At 45.0% G+C, this 14,172-nt stretch overlaps 2 protein-coding genes across 25 annotated transcripts in view; both read right to left on the bottom strand.

The window, feature by feature from the left end:
* The window catches only part of Scm (Polycomb protein Scm), a 426,899-nt gene extending 422,837 nt beyond the window's left edge, over positions 1-4,062 (bottom strand). For 2 of the 14 annotated variants that reach the window (XM_070538219.1, XM_070538231.1), the window contains exons 1-3: positions 4,006-4,062; positions 3,734-3,789; positions 3,182-3,264 (exon numbers count right to left, since the gene is read on the bottom strand). The gene's annotated coding sequence lies outside the window, so the exon portion shown is untranslated. Of the gene's footprint in view, positions 1-3,181; positions 3,388-3,733; positions 3,985-4,005 lie in introns of those variants that run through there. The other 12 variants (XM_070538229.1, XM_070538234.1, XM_070538230.1 and 9 more) reach the window with 10 other exon arrangements.
* Positions 4,063-4,234: 172 nt separating this feature from the next.
* LOC135897525 (uncharacterized) overlaps positions 4,235-14,172 on the bottom strand; it is a 31,606-nt gene continuing 21,668 nt past the window's right edge. For 10 of the 11 annotated variants that reach the window (XR_010563065.2, XR_010563066.2, XR_010563070.2 and 7 more), the window contains 2 exons: positions 12,547-12,658; positions 4,235-11,179 (listed from right to left, as the gene is read on the bottom strand). Coding sequence is in view for 3 of the 11 variants with exons in the window: in XM_070538237.1 (XP_070394338.1) it covers positions 11,079-11,179; positions 12,547-12,658 (213 nt within the window). In the remaining 8 variants the exon portion in view is untranslated. The remainder of the gene's footprint in view (positions 11,180-12,546; positions 12,659-14,172) is intronic. The other variant, XR_011514365.1, reaches the window with a different exon arrangement.

The following is a 14,172-nucleotide window of genomic DNA, read 5'->3' as shown; positions in this document are numbered from 1 at the left end:
CCTTGCCTTAAACCTTTGTGAACCTCGACAGTTGTCGTACTCTTAATTCCTTCCCATGATATTTCAACATTATTTTCTCGATATAGTTCCTGTAGAAAATCAATTACCTCATTACCGATACCTTCAGCTTTTAATATGTTCCACAGGAGTTCCCCGTTCACATAGTCGTATGCACCACTTATGTCCAGGAAGGCTAAATACAGAGGTCTATCTTCCGCCTTAGCTATTTTTATGCACTGGGTAAGCACGAACAGGCTATCATCTAAGCGCCTACCACTTCTGAACCCATTCTGAAGTTCTCCGAGTATTCTATTACTTTCTACCCATGACTGCATTTTTAATTTGACCGCCTGCATCGCCAGCCTATATATAACTGATGTTATCGTAATTGGTCGGAAGGATTTTATGTTCTTCGTATCACCTTTCCCTTTATAAATCAAATTCATTTTACTCTGTTTCCAGCTGTGCGGAATTCGCTTATTTGTTATGAGTGCCTCCAATGCTTTTATCAGCGTTTCCTTGCTTCTTGGGCCAAGTTCATTAATTAGCTTGATTGGAATTTCGTCTATCCCCGCGGACATGCATTTTGGAACATTTGCTTCCTCCTTCTTCCAGTTAAGATTGGTCAATTCTAAGCTGTTTTCTATTATGCTATTCTGTGTTGCTCCCTCACTTGGGGCGATTACCCTATCGTCTTTCCTAAATGACTCTGCTATAACTGAACCAATGTAGTTCACAGCGTCATCTCCCTCTAAACAATTTCCTTCGGCATCGTGAACCTGTTCCTCTTTTCTGTGATTAGCTTTACCCAGCCAGCTTATATGGTTCCAGAATTTTCTTGACCCCCCTTTAGTTGCATCGCGAACTTCAGCCAGCCAGCAATCAGAGGACTGCTTTATTTTAGCCTGGACGAGGACCTGCACTTGTTGTTTCTTTTGTCGATAATATTCTTATTTTTGGCCTATTTCCTCTTCAGATAACTGCGCCCTCTTTGCTTCTCTGTGTTCCCGAGATGCCCACCGTCGTTGTTCGATGGCCTCTCTAATTTCCTTATTCCACCAACTTCGTGGCTTCCCCTTTCCTCTCCAGCGGTTTACTCCTTTTACCTCTTTTATTTTTGTACTAATGAGTGTTCTTGCTGGCCATCTTTGTCCTTATATTCATTCGCATACGCGGTGAATAAACAGTTGGAAGTTGCGCCTGTCCCGTCTCGCTTGCTGTGTGTTGTGTTTTTTCGGCGCTATAACCCTCTTCTGGAAACATGCACCAACTAGCCCCCCAACAAGTATTACTAATCCCACCTTTCCATGGGATATTTCTTTATTGCTTCCTCTATGCCAGCCGCTATTTGCGCGTCATTTAATTTTGCGTACTCTTTTTGGCTTCCCTGTATTTCTCTTTTGAGTAGGGCTCCCAACTGTAGACTAATACGTTTATGATCACTTCTGAGGCTGTACTTCCCCTCTTCGTCTATTTCCATTATTGCTAGCTTGCTATATAATCCCTGCGACATTAAGCAGTAGTCAATGGTCGTTTGTCTGTTACGGGACTCCCACGTGATTTGTCCCTCACACTTAGTTTCTCTATTTACTATAACTAGGTTGTGTCGCTCACAGAAGTCTAGCATCAACTTCCCATTACAATCTGTGTATCCATCCAGATCCTCGATGTGGCCATTCATGTCACCCAGCAGACAAACATCGGCACCTTCTCCAAACTGCTTTATATCGTCATCGAGACACTTCACTAGATCTTTGTTCTCTTGCCTGTATTTGTCCCCTGTCCCTAAATAAACTACTCCTAGCCATGCCTTTTTACCGGCAATTGTACCTGATACCCAGACATGTTCTTTGCAAGTTAACTTTATTCTTTGCCAATTTGTTCCTTGGTGTATGAGCATACCTACTCCTCCTCCCTTCCTCTCCGTTGTTGTTCTATTGCTCCCTTCCCAGACGTAGCCTTCAATAAGCGGTGGGTCTTCTAGATCCCTGAGGTGTGTTTCGCATAGCGCGTATACACCTACTTCTTCGTCCTTTAACTGATGTTCTATTTCTAACCACCTCGCTCTCTTTCTACCGCCTTGCATGTTTATGTACCTGATCCTGGTGTTAAATTTATTTGTAGTTTTCTTCCTGGACCTCCTAGTGGCCATTTTATTGACGTCAGCCTCTATTGTTGCACTTTTTACACTGTTTCTACCTACTGTCACCGGATGCAAGAGCACCACCTGGTGATGGTTTCGCAAGGAACCTAACTTCGTGTCACAAGACTGCAGTCTCCAGTGTTGGTGGCTTCTACCCCAGACCAGCAATGACACAAATTTCACTGGTCCACACTGCTACATGAAAATTCGCCATGTAGCGCCAGCATAAGAAACTTACACCAATGAAAGCAACACACATGGCAAAACTTTCAGCAGTAATACTGCTCACACCTATTAACAAACCTCAGTTTATGCCCATTTTTATCGTTGTCTACCTCATTCACTCACAATCGTGGAGCCCAGTCAGCAACGCCACTTGAGTTTGTCATTCGTGCTACTCACAGCTGATGAAATGTGAAGTAGTAGTGGGTCGTGTTGTGCACACTGTACCCAACTATTGTGCGACTATGCTGCTTGATCTTCTCCGCGTGTGTTAGCAATTCTGAAGGCGCCTTAGTACATGCACCCACCCATGTGTCGCCCTTGTTGCTTGTGTACAAAATCTCATCACGTTTATGAAAAATTAATTTCAAGGCACCATCAGAATGCTTTATTTATATGATGTAGCTGCACTGACTGCTTTTCGTTCAATTGTTTTGTATAAAAACCCACTCCAAATGCCAAGTGGCGCTGAGGGTAATAAATAATAAAAGAAACACTGTCATCTGACAACATAGCAGGCATATGGCAAGCATTTTCTGCATTGTCAAATTCAATTACTTATCACACACACTCATCGGATATGAATTATGTTTCACTTTGCACTTGCTACGGAGATCTTTTGCAGAGTACTGTTTTATGCGAGAGTCAGCGCTCACGTATTCCTGTCCATCTATCTATTTTGTTTAAGGAATATTTTAAGCTTTCGCAATTGTAATAAAAAAATCCCACAGCAAGGAAGTTTAACTGTACATTGTTTTTAGTGGCATGCATCGAAGGAGAGCCGCTCTATCATGTCATAATGTCAACGAAACTAACCTTGTTTTTTTCTTTAACCGTCACCACCTCCTCGTCCTACAGCGACGTGATGAAACGCCTGCAGAGGAGACGGGCGCGGTGTCCTGCACAGGGCGGGCGAACCAGCTGACGGCATCGATCCGTACCAGAGCCGGGCAAGGAAGAAGGCGGTACGAGGGCACGCTTTCGCACTTGACCGCGGCGACGCCAGCGTAATACGGCAGCTGCTGGGAAATGGCGAAGCAATATAATGTGTGGCCAATTTCACGGACGCCAGGCGTAAACAAACGGCAGTGTGTATGGGAGGAGGTTTGTCGCGGCGGAGGGCTCCCGCTCGGCGCCCATGCAACACTCCGAGGACAGAGAGCAGCTGCGTATAGCGAAACGACGCAAGCCGTAAAATGTACTAGTACGCGCCAACATGCAGCGGCGACTTCGAACGCGCGCCGACCGCAAGATTCGAAGGATCCGCCGGACGGCGGTTCCATCTCGAGGCGTTGCTCGCCCGGCAGAGCTATCACTATTCAATTCGACGCAACTTTTGGTGCTTTTTCACAACTGTCGCTCGCTTACCTCGTCGACAAATGCTGACGGACCGCCTCAATCAGCCACTTGCTCCGGTGCGCTGACTACAAGTAGAATCGAGACATTATAGCAAATGTCACACAAACGCATAATTAACCTCGAGAGCAGACGTTCCGAGCATAGCTACAAAGAGGCTTCAGTAAATATTAGCTTTAAAAATATCTAATAAATATTTTATATTTTTCAGCGCAATATACACCTTTTATTGTTATCATGTGTCAATCTCATTTACAAGAGACTGGCGATGGAGAGTGTACTACCTGGTCAATGCAATGCCACGGCCGCTCAATGGAACGCACTTGGTGCGGCCCGTCGCGACGAGCACATCGAAAATGGATTTCACCGCTCTTTCTGCGCACGCGCGAGGAGCAGTAGTTGCGAGAGAGAAATGTGGGGACTTTTGGTGCTCAAAATTTCTCTTCGCCTAGGTACTACGGGGAAGAAAACAGTTTGTTCCGTTTGTCCCTAGCCGAGCTTGCAGCACAGAATCGACAGGATGCGTGGGCGGCAAGACAAAGCCGCGTCCGAGGTGAGTTTGTTGCTATTTTGTTGCGACGGTAGCATATTAAATTTTATAGTCGCAGGGGATACGTTTGGAAGTGAGGTGCCTTCTCGGAGTACTTTAGTGGCAAAGTATTACGTCGTGCCGATGCATTGTTCATTAGTGTCGTTGATCAAGGTCAGCATATCACACACTTCAGGGGAATCGCGGGAACGGAAACAGTTTACGAATTCAACTGCCGTGCCGATGCATTAGTTCTTAATGTAACTGAGCATACAACACACTTGGAGATTCGCGGGAATGGAAATTTTGTACTCTGTATGTGTAAGTACTAAAACTTGCGTCGCCATGCAATCTGAGCCGTAGATCGTTGTGAGAACAGCCACACTGGCAAAACACTACGTCCTGCGGATGAATACGGAACAAATTTATGCTAAAGAAAAGTGGTCGTCATGCAATTTCATAATAGTAGACCGTTGTGAAAGCTGTACAGTAACACTGATATTGGTTACGTGGTGCAGATTCGTAGCGTTTCTGAGGTGCTTGTGCGCAAGGGTAATTAATAATCCCGGCTGTTACGATGTCTAGCTCATATACGGGGCGCTCTATGTGGGCGAAACAAGGGCTCAGACCGCTACAACCGCATGCGAAATAGCTCTGAATGCCTGCCAGTACACTTGTTCGGAGTCTCTGTGCTTGTACTGCGGCAGGAGACGTGACGGCAATTGGGCACGTAACATCACGCTGTATCCTCTGACTGGCCGCTTTCCACTCTTGGTATACTTTGCCGCAATACATTGCGCGACATTGGGGCCCTGCAGCGAAGCTGGATTTAGGCAAACGGCATTATGCAACGCTCGAGCGAGCCATGTTGTCTATCACTGTGGATAGAAAACGCATACACGTTCAAGCTATTTGAGCTGCATCATTTTGTCGATGTTTACCCCTCTTTACTAAATGAAGAGGATAGCGTACGCCTGTGTGGTTGATTTAAAAGATTAATAGAAAGCCTGGTAACATATGTGCAGTCAGTGAGAAAACACTATTAATGCAGCCCTCCACGCTCCTGTAAAAAAAGAAAGATGCAATTCAGTGGTGACCCTCTGGAGGTGGATCCGCACCTATGTAAGCGCAGCCGGCTCATTAGTCACAAAGTAGGAGCTGAAGAGAACTTTTTAATTTTATTACACGACATTGACAGCGATTAATTTGTGGTCAGCCAGTGACAAACGCATTGCACCAAACAGTGAGACTTCGTCTTAGTCCGCGATGCATACGTGGCGAACAGGAGAGCAAAAGGTGAAAGAATGTTTTCATACAAGGCAAGTCATCCATGTAGTGGAAGTGCATTTATCGTTGGTGTAGTGTTGATTCACTTTCTGAAGTCCAACCTTTAATGCAGCTTAGTTTCCGTTGGTGCAAGTGCTTCTACTGGAAACATTCAAAATAAGATTTATCAAATCAGGTTGCCGTCTTGTAGTTTTAGAAATTTTCCTCTGGTCTTTCCTCTGGTCTTAAGACCTTCGATAGAAAGTAGCGGCCACGATTCATCAGCAACTGGTGAGGGGCGCCGTGGTGCAGGATGACGTCGTATAGTAAGAAGTCGGCGACATCTGTAGCGCAGCAGGTTGGTAGCGCTTGTGCGATGGCATATCTCGTGGCATAATCGTTGCTACAGCAATCCATTTGTTTCCTTTGATGGAAATTGGAAAGGGGCCAAGGAGGTCTAGGCCCACCCAGTAAAAGGGCTCTTTAGGGATATCAATTGGTTGCAGCAAACCAGCAGGAGGCATAGCAGGCGTCTTTCGGCGCTGACACAGGTCGCAAGAAGCGACATAACGGCGCACAGAGCGATAAATGCCGGGCCAGAAGGAGCGTCGTGAACTTGCTGGAGCAAGGCGAGTCGAAGGTGCTTGGGAACGACTAGGAGGAGCTCCGGGCCGTCTGGACGAACGCTGCAACGGTATAAAGTTCCATCGCACAAGGTGAACATCCGGAGGGATGGGTCATTGGGCGACGAGCTTAGGCGTTCCATAAGTGTTCGAAGAACAGGATCTTTCCGCTGCTCATCGCCAATATGGAGGAAGCCGGAGAGGGATAGTACACTGATGTCCGAGTCTGCATCGGTATCGTCCGGTTGATTTGCCATTGTGGCGGCAGGTAGATGACGTCCGCTGCGAAGTTCCGTGATTGTACCCAGCACTTCCACCGAAATGTTGCAGGAAAAAAGCAGGCCCACAAGTGTAAAATAATGTATATTTACAACTGATGTTAATGGCATTCAGGCAACTGCCAGACTTCGTCTAGTCTAATCCAACTTCTTCCTTCCCTTCACCGTAACAATATTTTTGACTATTCATTTCTTGCGTTAAATCAAGGTCCTAGACTTCTAAACTCTAGAAAAAATTGCGACAAGCTTCAGAACGCAGTTAGTAATTTACTAACTTTTCTACAGCCAATTTCAGTGTCGTTTCTTTTTATAAAGTGGAACCTCGATACGATTCTGCTTAATACATTTTTCGAAATGTTAAATTTTGTTTTTCTTTTCCCGAAAATCCAATTTGGTTGGATAATATGTTGGATGATACGATTTTCCTATGGTACACTTTATTTTCCAGTTCCTGTGAAGATCGTATCAACGAGGTTCTACTGTATTTCAGTTTTTAATTTATTTCTCATTAGCCCTTAATTGACAGTTGTTGCCTACAGGCAACATACCAGAAGAATGTTTGTCTTGCGTAGTTTCATTATTCAGTACCAAGATTCTGGCTAGGTGTCTTTGGCCAACACTGAATGAGAGGCAGCAACTGTCATTTGTTAGTTTAGAGCAGGAATACTCGACGAGGAAGAAGTTTGGCATGTGACTCACTGTCTTTTAAAAGTAAGGTCAGAGGATACAGGCCAATGCAAGATATCCAACTGCGGTGGTGTCACACATCTGAAGTACAGCAAAAGAAATGTACACCTATGCTTCATATGTGATGAGAGCTGTCTATACAAATTGAAAACAAAGCCTCAGGTGGCTTGGGGTGAAGCCCACTTCCAGATCTATTGTAATAAATAATTACCCCTTCATATCAGTAAAATCATAAAACTTTCCACATATTTATTCATGAGGTGGAAATGTGCACATCAGCTGCTGTGAAATATAACCTCACCGAGCATTCGACCTCACTCAACCTTAAATTTGTCCATGAGGTTGCCACTGCCATAGCTAAAAAATTTTAACAGCCAACCAATGTTGCATCACTTTGGGAGGTTGAGATCAGCTTAGGTTGACTTCATTACGTCAGCCGTGTGAACCTTGCGAGGTTGGCCATCTGCATGGAAGTCTAATTCTATGACCCCCTGTAGAATCCTGCGGTGCTATAACATAAAATGATTCCAAACTTTTCTATTCCAATTCTGCAATCAGCCCACCACGATTGGTCAAAACTTTTTCAGGCCACTCCAAACTTCACTCGTCTGTCACGCGACGTCACGAAAACCGTGATGGCTCTCCACCTGATATACATGTACACACTGATAATGAATGATTAAACTGCACAAAAGAAAAATAATTATTCCTGATTCAACGCCTTTTCACCATTAGCCCTCTGCTATTGGTTTAATGTTTTTGGGCGACACCCACCTCGCCTGTCTGTCACGCGACCTCACAAAACAGCAAAAACTCACTGCATCAAAGTGACGTGTACGCGAAAAAAAATGCATTAATATGCCAAACAAAACTGAAACTTTTTCTGAATAGCCAGAGACTGCCCCGTTCTGAAAGGAATAGAAGATGGCTGCCCGCCGATCGCTCAGGCCCTCGCTACTCGCACCTGCCGGTCAGCATGTATTTATTTTCACATGATAAACCTTTTTGCATGACAGTAAAACGTTATCGAGCCCTTGCGGCATGTATACAGCATCTCTAACAGCTCTGCCAACTCTGCAGCTCTGCCAACTCTTCTTTGCTGAGGATCCGTTTTAGCGGCATTCTTATCCTTCTGTTGCAAGCCGCCGCGATTTTCGACCAGCCACCGCAAGCCAAGTAAGGTGAAGCGGACCAATCGGAGAAGCCAGCACCACCCTCTTTATGTGGTTATCTATTTTTACTGTGCTGGCTCAGCCCCATCCAAACCCTCTCCACTAGACCGTACTCCTCGCCTCTTGTCAGCCAATTAGATAAGAAAAACCGCTGAGTGTAGGCACTCGAAGCGCAGGTCACCGCTCAGGTAGTCAGGCTCTCGTCAACCAGGGCAGGGAGACGCATCCTAGACGAGGCCGGCATGGCTCCAAGAATACTCAATGAACGGAAAATCACCTTATCCAGGGAGGCACGGGCAACCTTTGTGGTCAGCCCATTCCCTCGGAATATGCACCCGCAATACAATGTAGGGAGACGAAAAGCCCGAGCACGGGCGATTTTACAGAAGGCCAGTGAGAATCAGGATTCGACTGTCTTTGTCGACGCGGCTCAGTACGGCAACTCTAGCACGTTCGCTTTGGCAATCATTGACGGCAAAGGGGAATTACGCTCCTCGGCGTCGGTTAGGTTTGCTTCAAGTGGAGTCGCGGAACAGGTCGCCATAGCCCTGGCCATGACCGACCCCTCGCGCACCAACGTTTTCACCGACTCACGAGCGGCCATCAAAGCTTTCGAATTGGGTAACCTAGCCCACGAGGCTGCCTCCATTCTGGAAAAGAGAACAAACCCTGGCACTCACTTCATCTCTTGGTTTCCCGCCCATATGGGTGCGGACGTTCATCAGAACATACCTAACCTCAACGAGCTTGCCCATGACCGTGCGCGAGATCTAACACGCCGCGGCGGCATGGAGGCCTTATGGGGACAGGATGAAATCCAGCAGAACGATCCGCTCCTTACTTTTCACGAGATAACATCTCACTATCGGCTTAGCAGAAGGGCCTATCCTCTTCCTCACCCGAAGTTAGACAGGTCTCAGACAGTTTTACTTAGAATGCTCCAGACGGGCTCATTCCCTTCGCTGGGCTTTCTCAGCCGTATCTACAGAGACGTCGATTCGAGCTGTCCGTACTGTAATGAGATCTATTGTTCCTTAGCGCACATGCTCTGGCAATGCCCCGCGTTACCTAACGGCCCTCTCTCCAGCGAAGCCGACTGGGAAGAGGCACTCCGGAGCCCATCGCTCCAGACACAACTAGAGGCAATCCAGAGGGCCCGAGAAAGGGCGGAACATCACGGCGTTTCTGCCCCGACTTGGACGCGGCCAGCGGCTTCCGCGGGTCCCCGATAGGGGCCTCCGCTGAAGCTCCTCAGGATCAAATAAAGTTCATTGTCTGTCTGTCTGTCTGTAGGCAATGTTATTGGTTTTGAAAGTGAACAAAGGTGACCTCCTATAAACGAAGAGAGTGTTTGATTGGGTTGTTCAGACCACGCTGCAGGTCACTGCCCAATGCTTGCACCGGTGGTTACGTAAATTTGATGTCAGGAGATTGGAATCAAAACAGTTTGAAATCATTTTATGTTATAGCGCCCCAGAATGTGCTTTACTTTAGGTGCGTTCGATTCGCCTCAACGAGTTCACGACGTGTTGCACCCAGCCATTTGTTCCAGTGGCGCCCGCTGAACCACTCCGTTCGTTTCAAAAGGTGCAGGGCTGGTTCATGATTTTGCTGCACCTACTCCGCTGTCAGTGCCGACTTGGTACAGGCATACAGGTGCGACGCAGCAGTGCAGCAGAAAATCCAGCACATGGGTGCAAGCGCCATTAAAAGCCCGCTTACGCACGTCTGATGTGTCTACAAGTGTGGTTTGTAGTTAGGCCCACAAGCTGATACTTGTAGTTCACGATCTTTCAAATGTACGCACTCTGTGCACATTAATTGGGCATAACATAACGCCTGCACCGCATCTGCACCTTGCCATTCGTTTCGAGTGTTGCGCTGTGCCTGCACCGCAGAAACAAGCTGCACAATTTCTGAACTTCTTGTGAACCTCCGTTAACTGGTTCACAGTTGTGCAGGTGAATTGAACAGACCTTTTAAGTGCTTCCACATGAAGTTCTTATTTGCCCTTACGCTGCTTGGTGGCCTGATGGCTGCTTTGATTCAATTGATTCAAATGTTAGATTCAACATTGAAAAAAATTCAAGGATATGAATGCTCATGAAGGCCAAAATTCAGTGACATACAAATGCATTAATTCTGCACATAAACTAAATATTGTCAAATTTCCTTCTTCCTAGCTGCGTTCAGTGAAGCATGCTACTAAGTTGGAATTGCTGGAAAAGTGTAAAAAAAGGCAATTCTCTTTTATAGTGTAGAGTGTCGACTGATAACTGGCCTTACGGCCAGAATTGACGTGCTTACCTTGAGGAGGGTGCTTTAGTTCAGTGCCAACTCTAATCTCTTTATTCAAATACATGTAAAATGCAGAAATGCTTTTGAGACAACTACCCGAATAATTTCAATGAAATTTGTTGCATTTGAGAGAAAAAGTTAAATTTTAGTCATTCTAGGCTGCATAATTTTGATTTAGGACCTTGAATATTTATGAAAAATTGCTGAGAGTCAGTAAGCTTAAAAAATATAAGCACGAAGTTTACAATGTCATAGCTTTTGTATCAAGTTGTAAACTTTATACGAAAGTCTTTTTAATTTCACAATTTTCAAAATTTTCTGCCACAAAGCATTGCCCCCTAAAACAGTGGCTACATTTCAGCTTTTTTTTTTGTTTCTTTTAACGTGTAACCAACCTCATCGAATTCCATTGCTGGCTTCAGAGAAAAACTATTTCTCTTTTCCCATGTATTCAGATAGGAGCTCCCGAGATAAAACTGCCTCCAAGTCAGGTAAACTATTGTATTAAAGAAAAGAAAGGAAAAGCAGGTGTATTTCTGCTTGTGTGGGAGGCGCCCTTAGTCCAGGACTCCTGCAGCTCTTGCTGTCTCCCGGGCTCGCCACACCTGGTGTAACAAGAATTGTGTTCTCATCTGAATTACTGGAGTATATTTTTTCCTTTGTCATAGGTGGAAAAGTAATCAGCAACGTTCTCACACCTACACTGTCCTTATTGGTATGTAGTGTGACTAAATTCTGCTTCTGCATTAGTTGTGTTGATAGCGTGCTTGTTCCAAATTCTTATTTGTTCCTTTTGCTGATTTTCATTTTGTTCACAGGACTTTCCAAAAGGGGAACATATCCAATAAAATAAAGCACTAATTTACTTTCATGCTGAAGATTCATAACTCTTAAAAATTGATGTGGTTTCTACCTGGTGATCTTCACTGCACTAAAGAGTTATGAGCTAGGTACTAGGGTATCCCAGCAACGTCATGAGCAAGCAACACCATCTTCTCTCATCTCTTAGAAAAAAACAAAATTCGTTATAACTTTACTTCACTCTGCAAAACGCTTAAAGCATAAAAATATCACTCGTTTTTTTATTTTGACATATTATATTACACAAGCGCATATTAAACAATGAACAGTACTCCTCATTGTCTTCTCCCATCCAGTCATCCCTGGCCCAAGACTATGCAACTGCCAGGTCAGCAAGCCAAATTAAAGAAAGTGTACCACACATGAAATAGGACGCTGAAAAACTTATAAATTGTGGTGTAGTTTAACGTAACCCCCCTCTCCTCCTACATGACAAAAACTTGTTTGCATGTCAAGGTAGCATCAGAAAATACCAAATTTCTTTTCTGATTGAAATTAAAGCTGGAAAGTATTCTATCAAGTGCAGAGGGCAGAAGGGCATTAGCAAATAGTGTAGCTTTCAAGATTTTTCACGCAGTGCCTATAGGTTGCCTTGATGCTGCCTCCAATCTCCCTGGTACTGAAGCATGCACACACATTATACCTCCATTGATACCGAAGTCCCACTCAAAAGTCTCTGGCCACCTCAAATCATCCTGCATGTACCGCTGACAAGGTGTACATCTTTGGAGAATTTATTTCCGATTCAAACATCTGATGGGCCAGAAAACTATAAATTTCATTATGTCACCAATAACCAAAACACGAATTAATATTCCTGCTTGCAGGGACACAAACTGACTGCTGTTACTGAACAGCGCTCCGTGGCATTCAAGTGAAGAATGATCTTGATCGTCACTTATATGAATAATCATTCGGTTGTATGGCTGGGATTCCTAGGTCATGTGAATTGCAGTGGAGCTGCTTGGTGTAGTGACTGACTTGGGGCTGCTCAATATTTTTTTTTATGCCACTCTAATGTCCGCCAAATAAAAGAAAATGTTTCTTTCTACATTGTGTCTTATCATTGCTTCGCAATTTGCAAGCACAGTACAGCAAAAAGGGGCCTTGCCTGACATTGGTTTTATTTGAAATAGGCAACAGCTGTTTATTTCGGCATACATGCTGCAGTTTGTGCTCTGCAGGTCTCCAAGCATCAGTGCCTGCTTCCGAGAAGACGACAGCTGTAAAGAAACAAATGACTCTGTGTCACACAACTACAAAAACATGAAATTGTCTGCTTTATGATAAATACAAAAAAATGACAACTCAGGCAGACTGGCAGAGCAGTCATCAATAATAAAACAAAAGACATTGCACAATTTATTTGCCTGAGAAATGAGGTTTGCACATCAAGCTTAGCAATTCTCTGCAGCTTGCTCGCCTTATACAATCAGTCCACATTGTTAGCTCAACATATCCGTCTGATATGTTGAGTGGTTTTGGCACGTAAAACCCCACAATTTAATTTAATTTTAACGTTTGCACTACCTTTCCAAATGCAGGCAGATTTAGGTGAACAAGCACATTTAAGGTGGAGCTTATGTGCTGCTGATCTATGGTGTTAAAACACACATCTTGCTTTAAGTTGGCCTTGTTAGTCAAAGAAACATATGTGCCATAGAATCTTGACTGTGGGTAATATTAGTGATAGCCACATTAGACAACTGCACCCATCCTACTGGAGAGCTTTGCATTCTCATGGGAGGAACTTTTGAAGTTCAACCATGTTATAGTTCTGTACAGTGAGGTCAATTTCGTCTCAAGGCCAATGAACCAGGAACGCAAAACATTTCTCTATGGAGTGAACAGCGTACCCTACTTTTTAAAACTTACTAAGCTGATTGAGCATATTTGGGAGCAGGTAGACGTCCTTCATAGTAATTTTGTTCAGCTGACGGTAGTCCGCACAGAAGCGCCACGTGCCGTCCTTCTTAACCAAAACCACAGGTGACGCCCAGGGACTCGAAGAAAGCTTAATGATGTTTTTATCTAGCATTTTGTTCACTTCAGTTAGAATTACTCGGCGTTCCGATGCAGAAACTTGATATGGTCATCGGTGAATAGGCGTAGCATCGTCAGTAGAAATCCAATGCTGGACCGCGAGCGTCTGGCCTAAAGGGCGATCGTTTGAAGTAAAAAATATCTCGGTAGGACGATAATACTTTGCAAAGGCTGTCAGCCTGCGCAGAGAACAGGTCCACCGCAACGATTTTCTTTACGTTGGCATCGGTGCCCGAGGCTGGTGCGAGGGGCCTGCTAAGCTCAGAAGAACCATCGGTTGATAAAGCTGCTACGTGATGGTCGCCGAGACAATCAACGTTGACAAGGCAAATACCTTGCAGTAGGATTTGCTTTCCCAATCCAAAGTTAAAGATAGGCATGCGAGTATGGTTAGCAGTAACAGTCAGAATGCTGTGAGGCACGGTGATGTCATACTGTAGTGGAATGTTGGGCAGGGGAGTGACGAGGTACTCGCCATCAGGAACAGGTGGGCAACACAACAATTCAGTATAGGCTGTTGACTTCGGTGGCAGGCGAATAAAGCAGGTGGGGTGTAAGCGGCACTGGGGTGCGTTAGAAGGTTCTACGAGAATCGGCACCTCAAGGCAAAGGGTACTGGCAGAGCAGTCAATAAGAGCAGGATGCGCAGAGAGAAAATCGAGTCCGAGAATTAGGTCATGGGGCAATGAGCAAT

This window comes from Dermacentor albipictus, chromosome 5, assembly GCF_038994185.2.
Source record: "Dermacentor albipictus isolate Rhodes 1998 colony chromosome 5, USDA_Dalb.pri_finalv2, whole genome shotgun sequence".
In the NCBI taxonomy this organism is placed as follows: domain Eukaryota; kingdom Metazoa; phylum Arthropoda; class Arachnida; order Ixodida; family Ixodidae; genus Dermacentor; species Dermacentor albipictus.
This window is presented reverse-complemented; position numbering and strand designations above follow the sequence as displayed.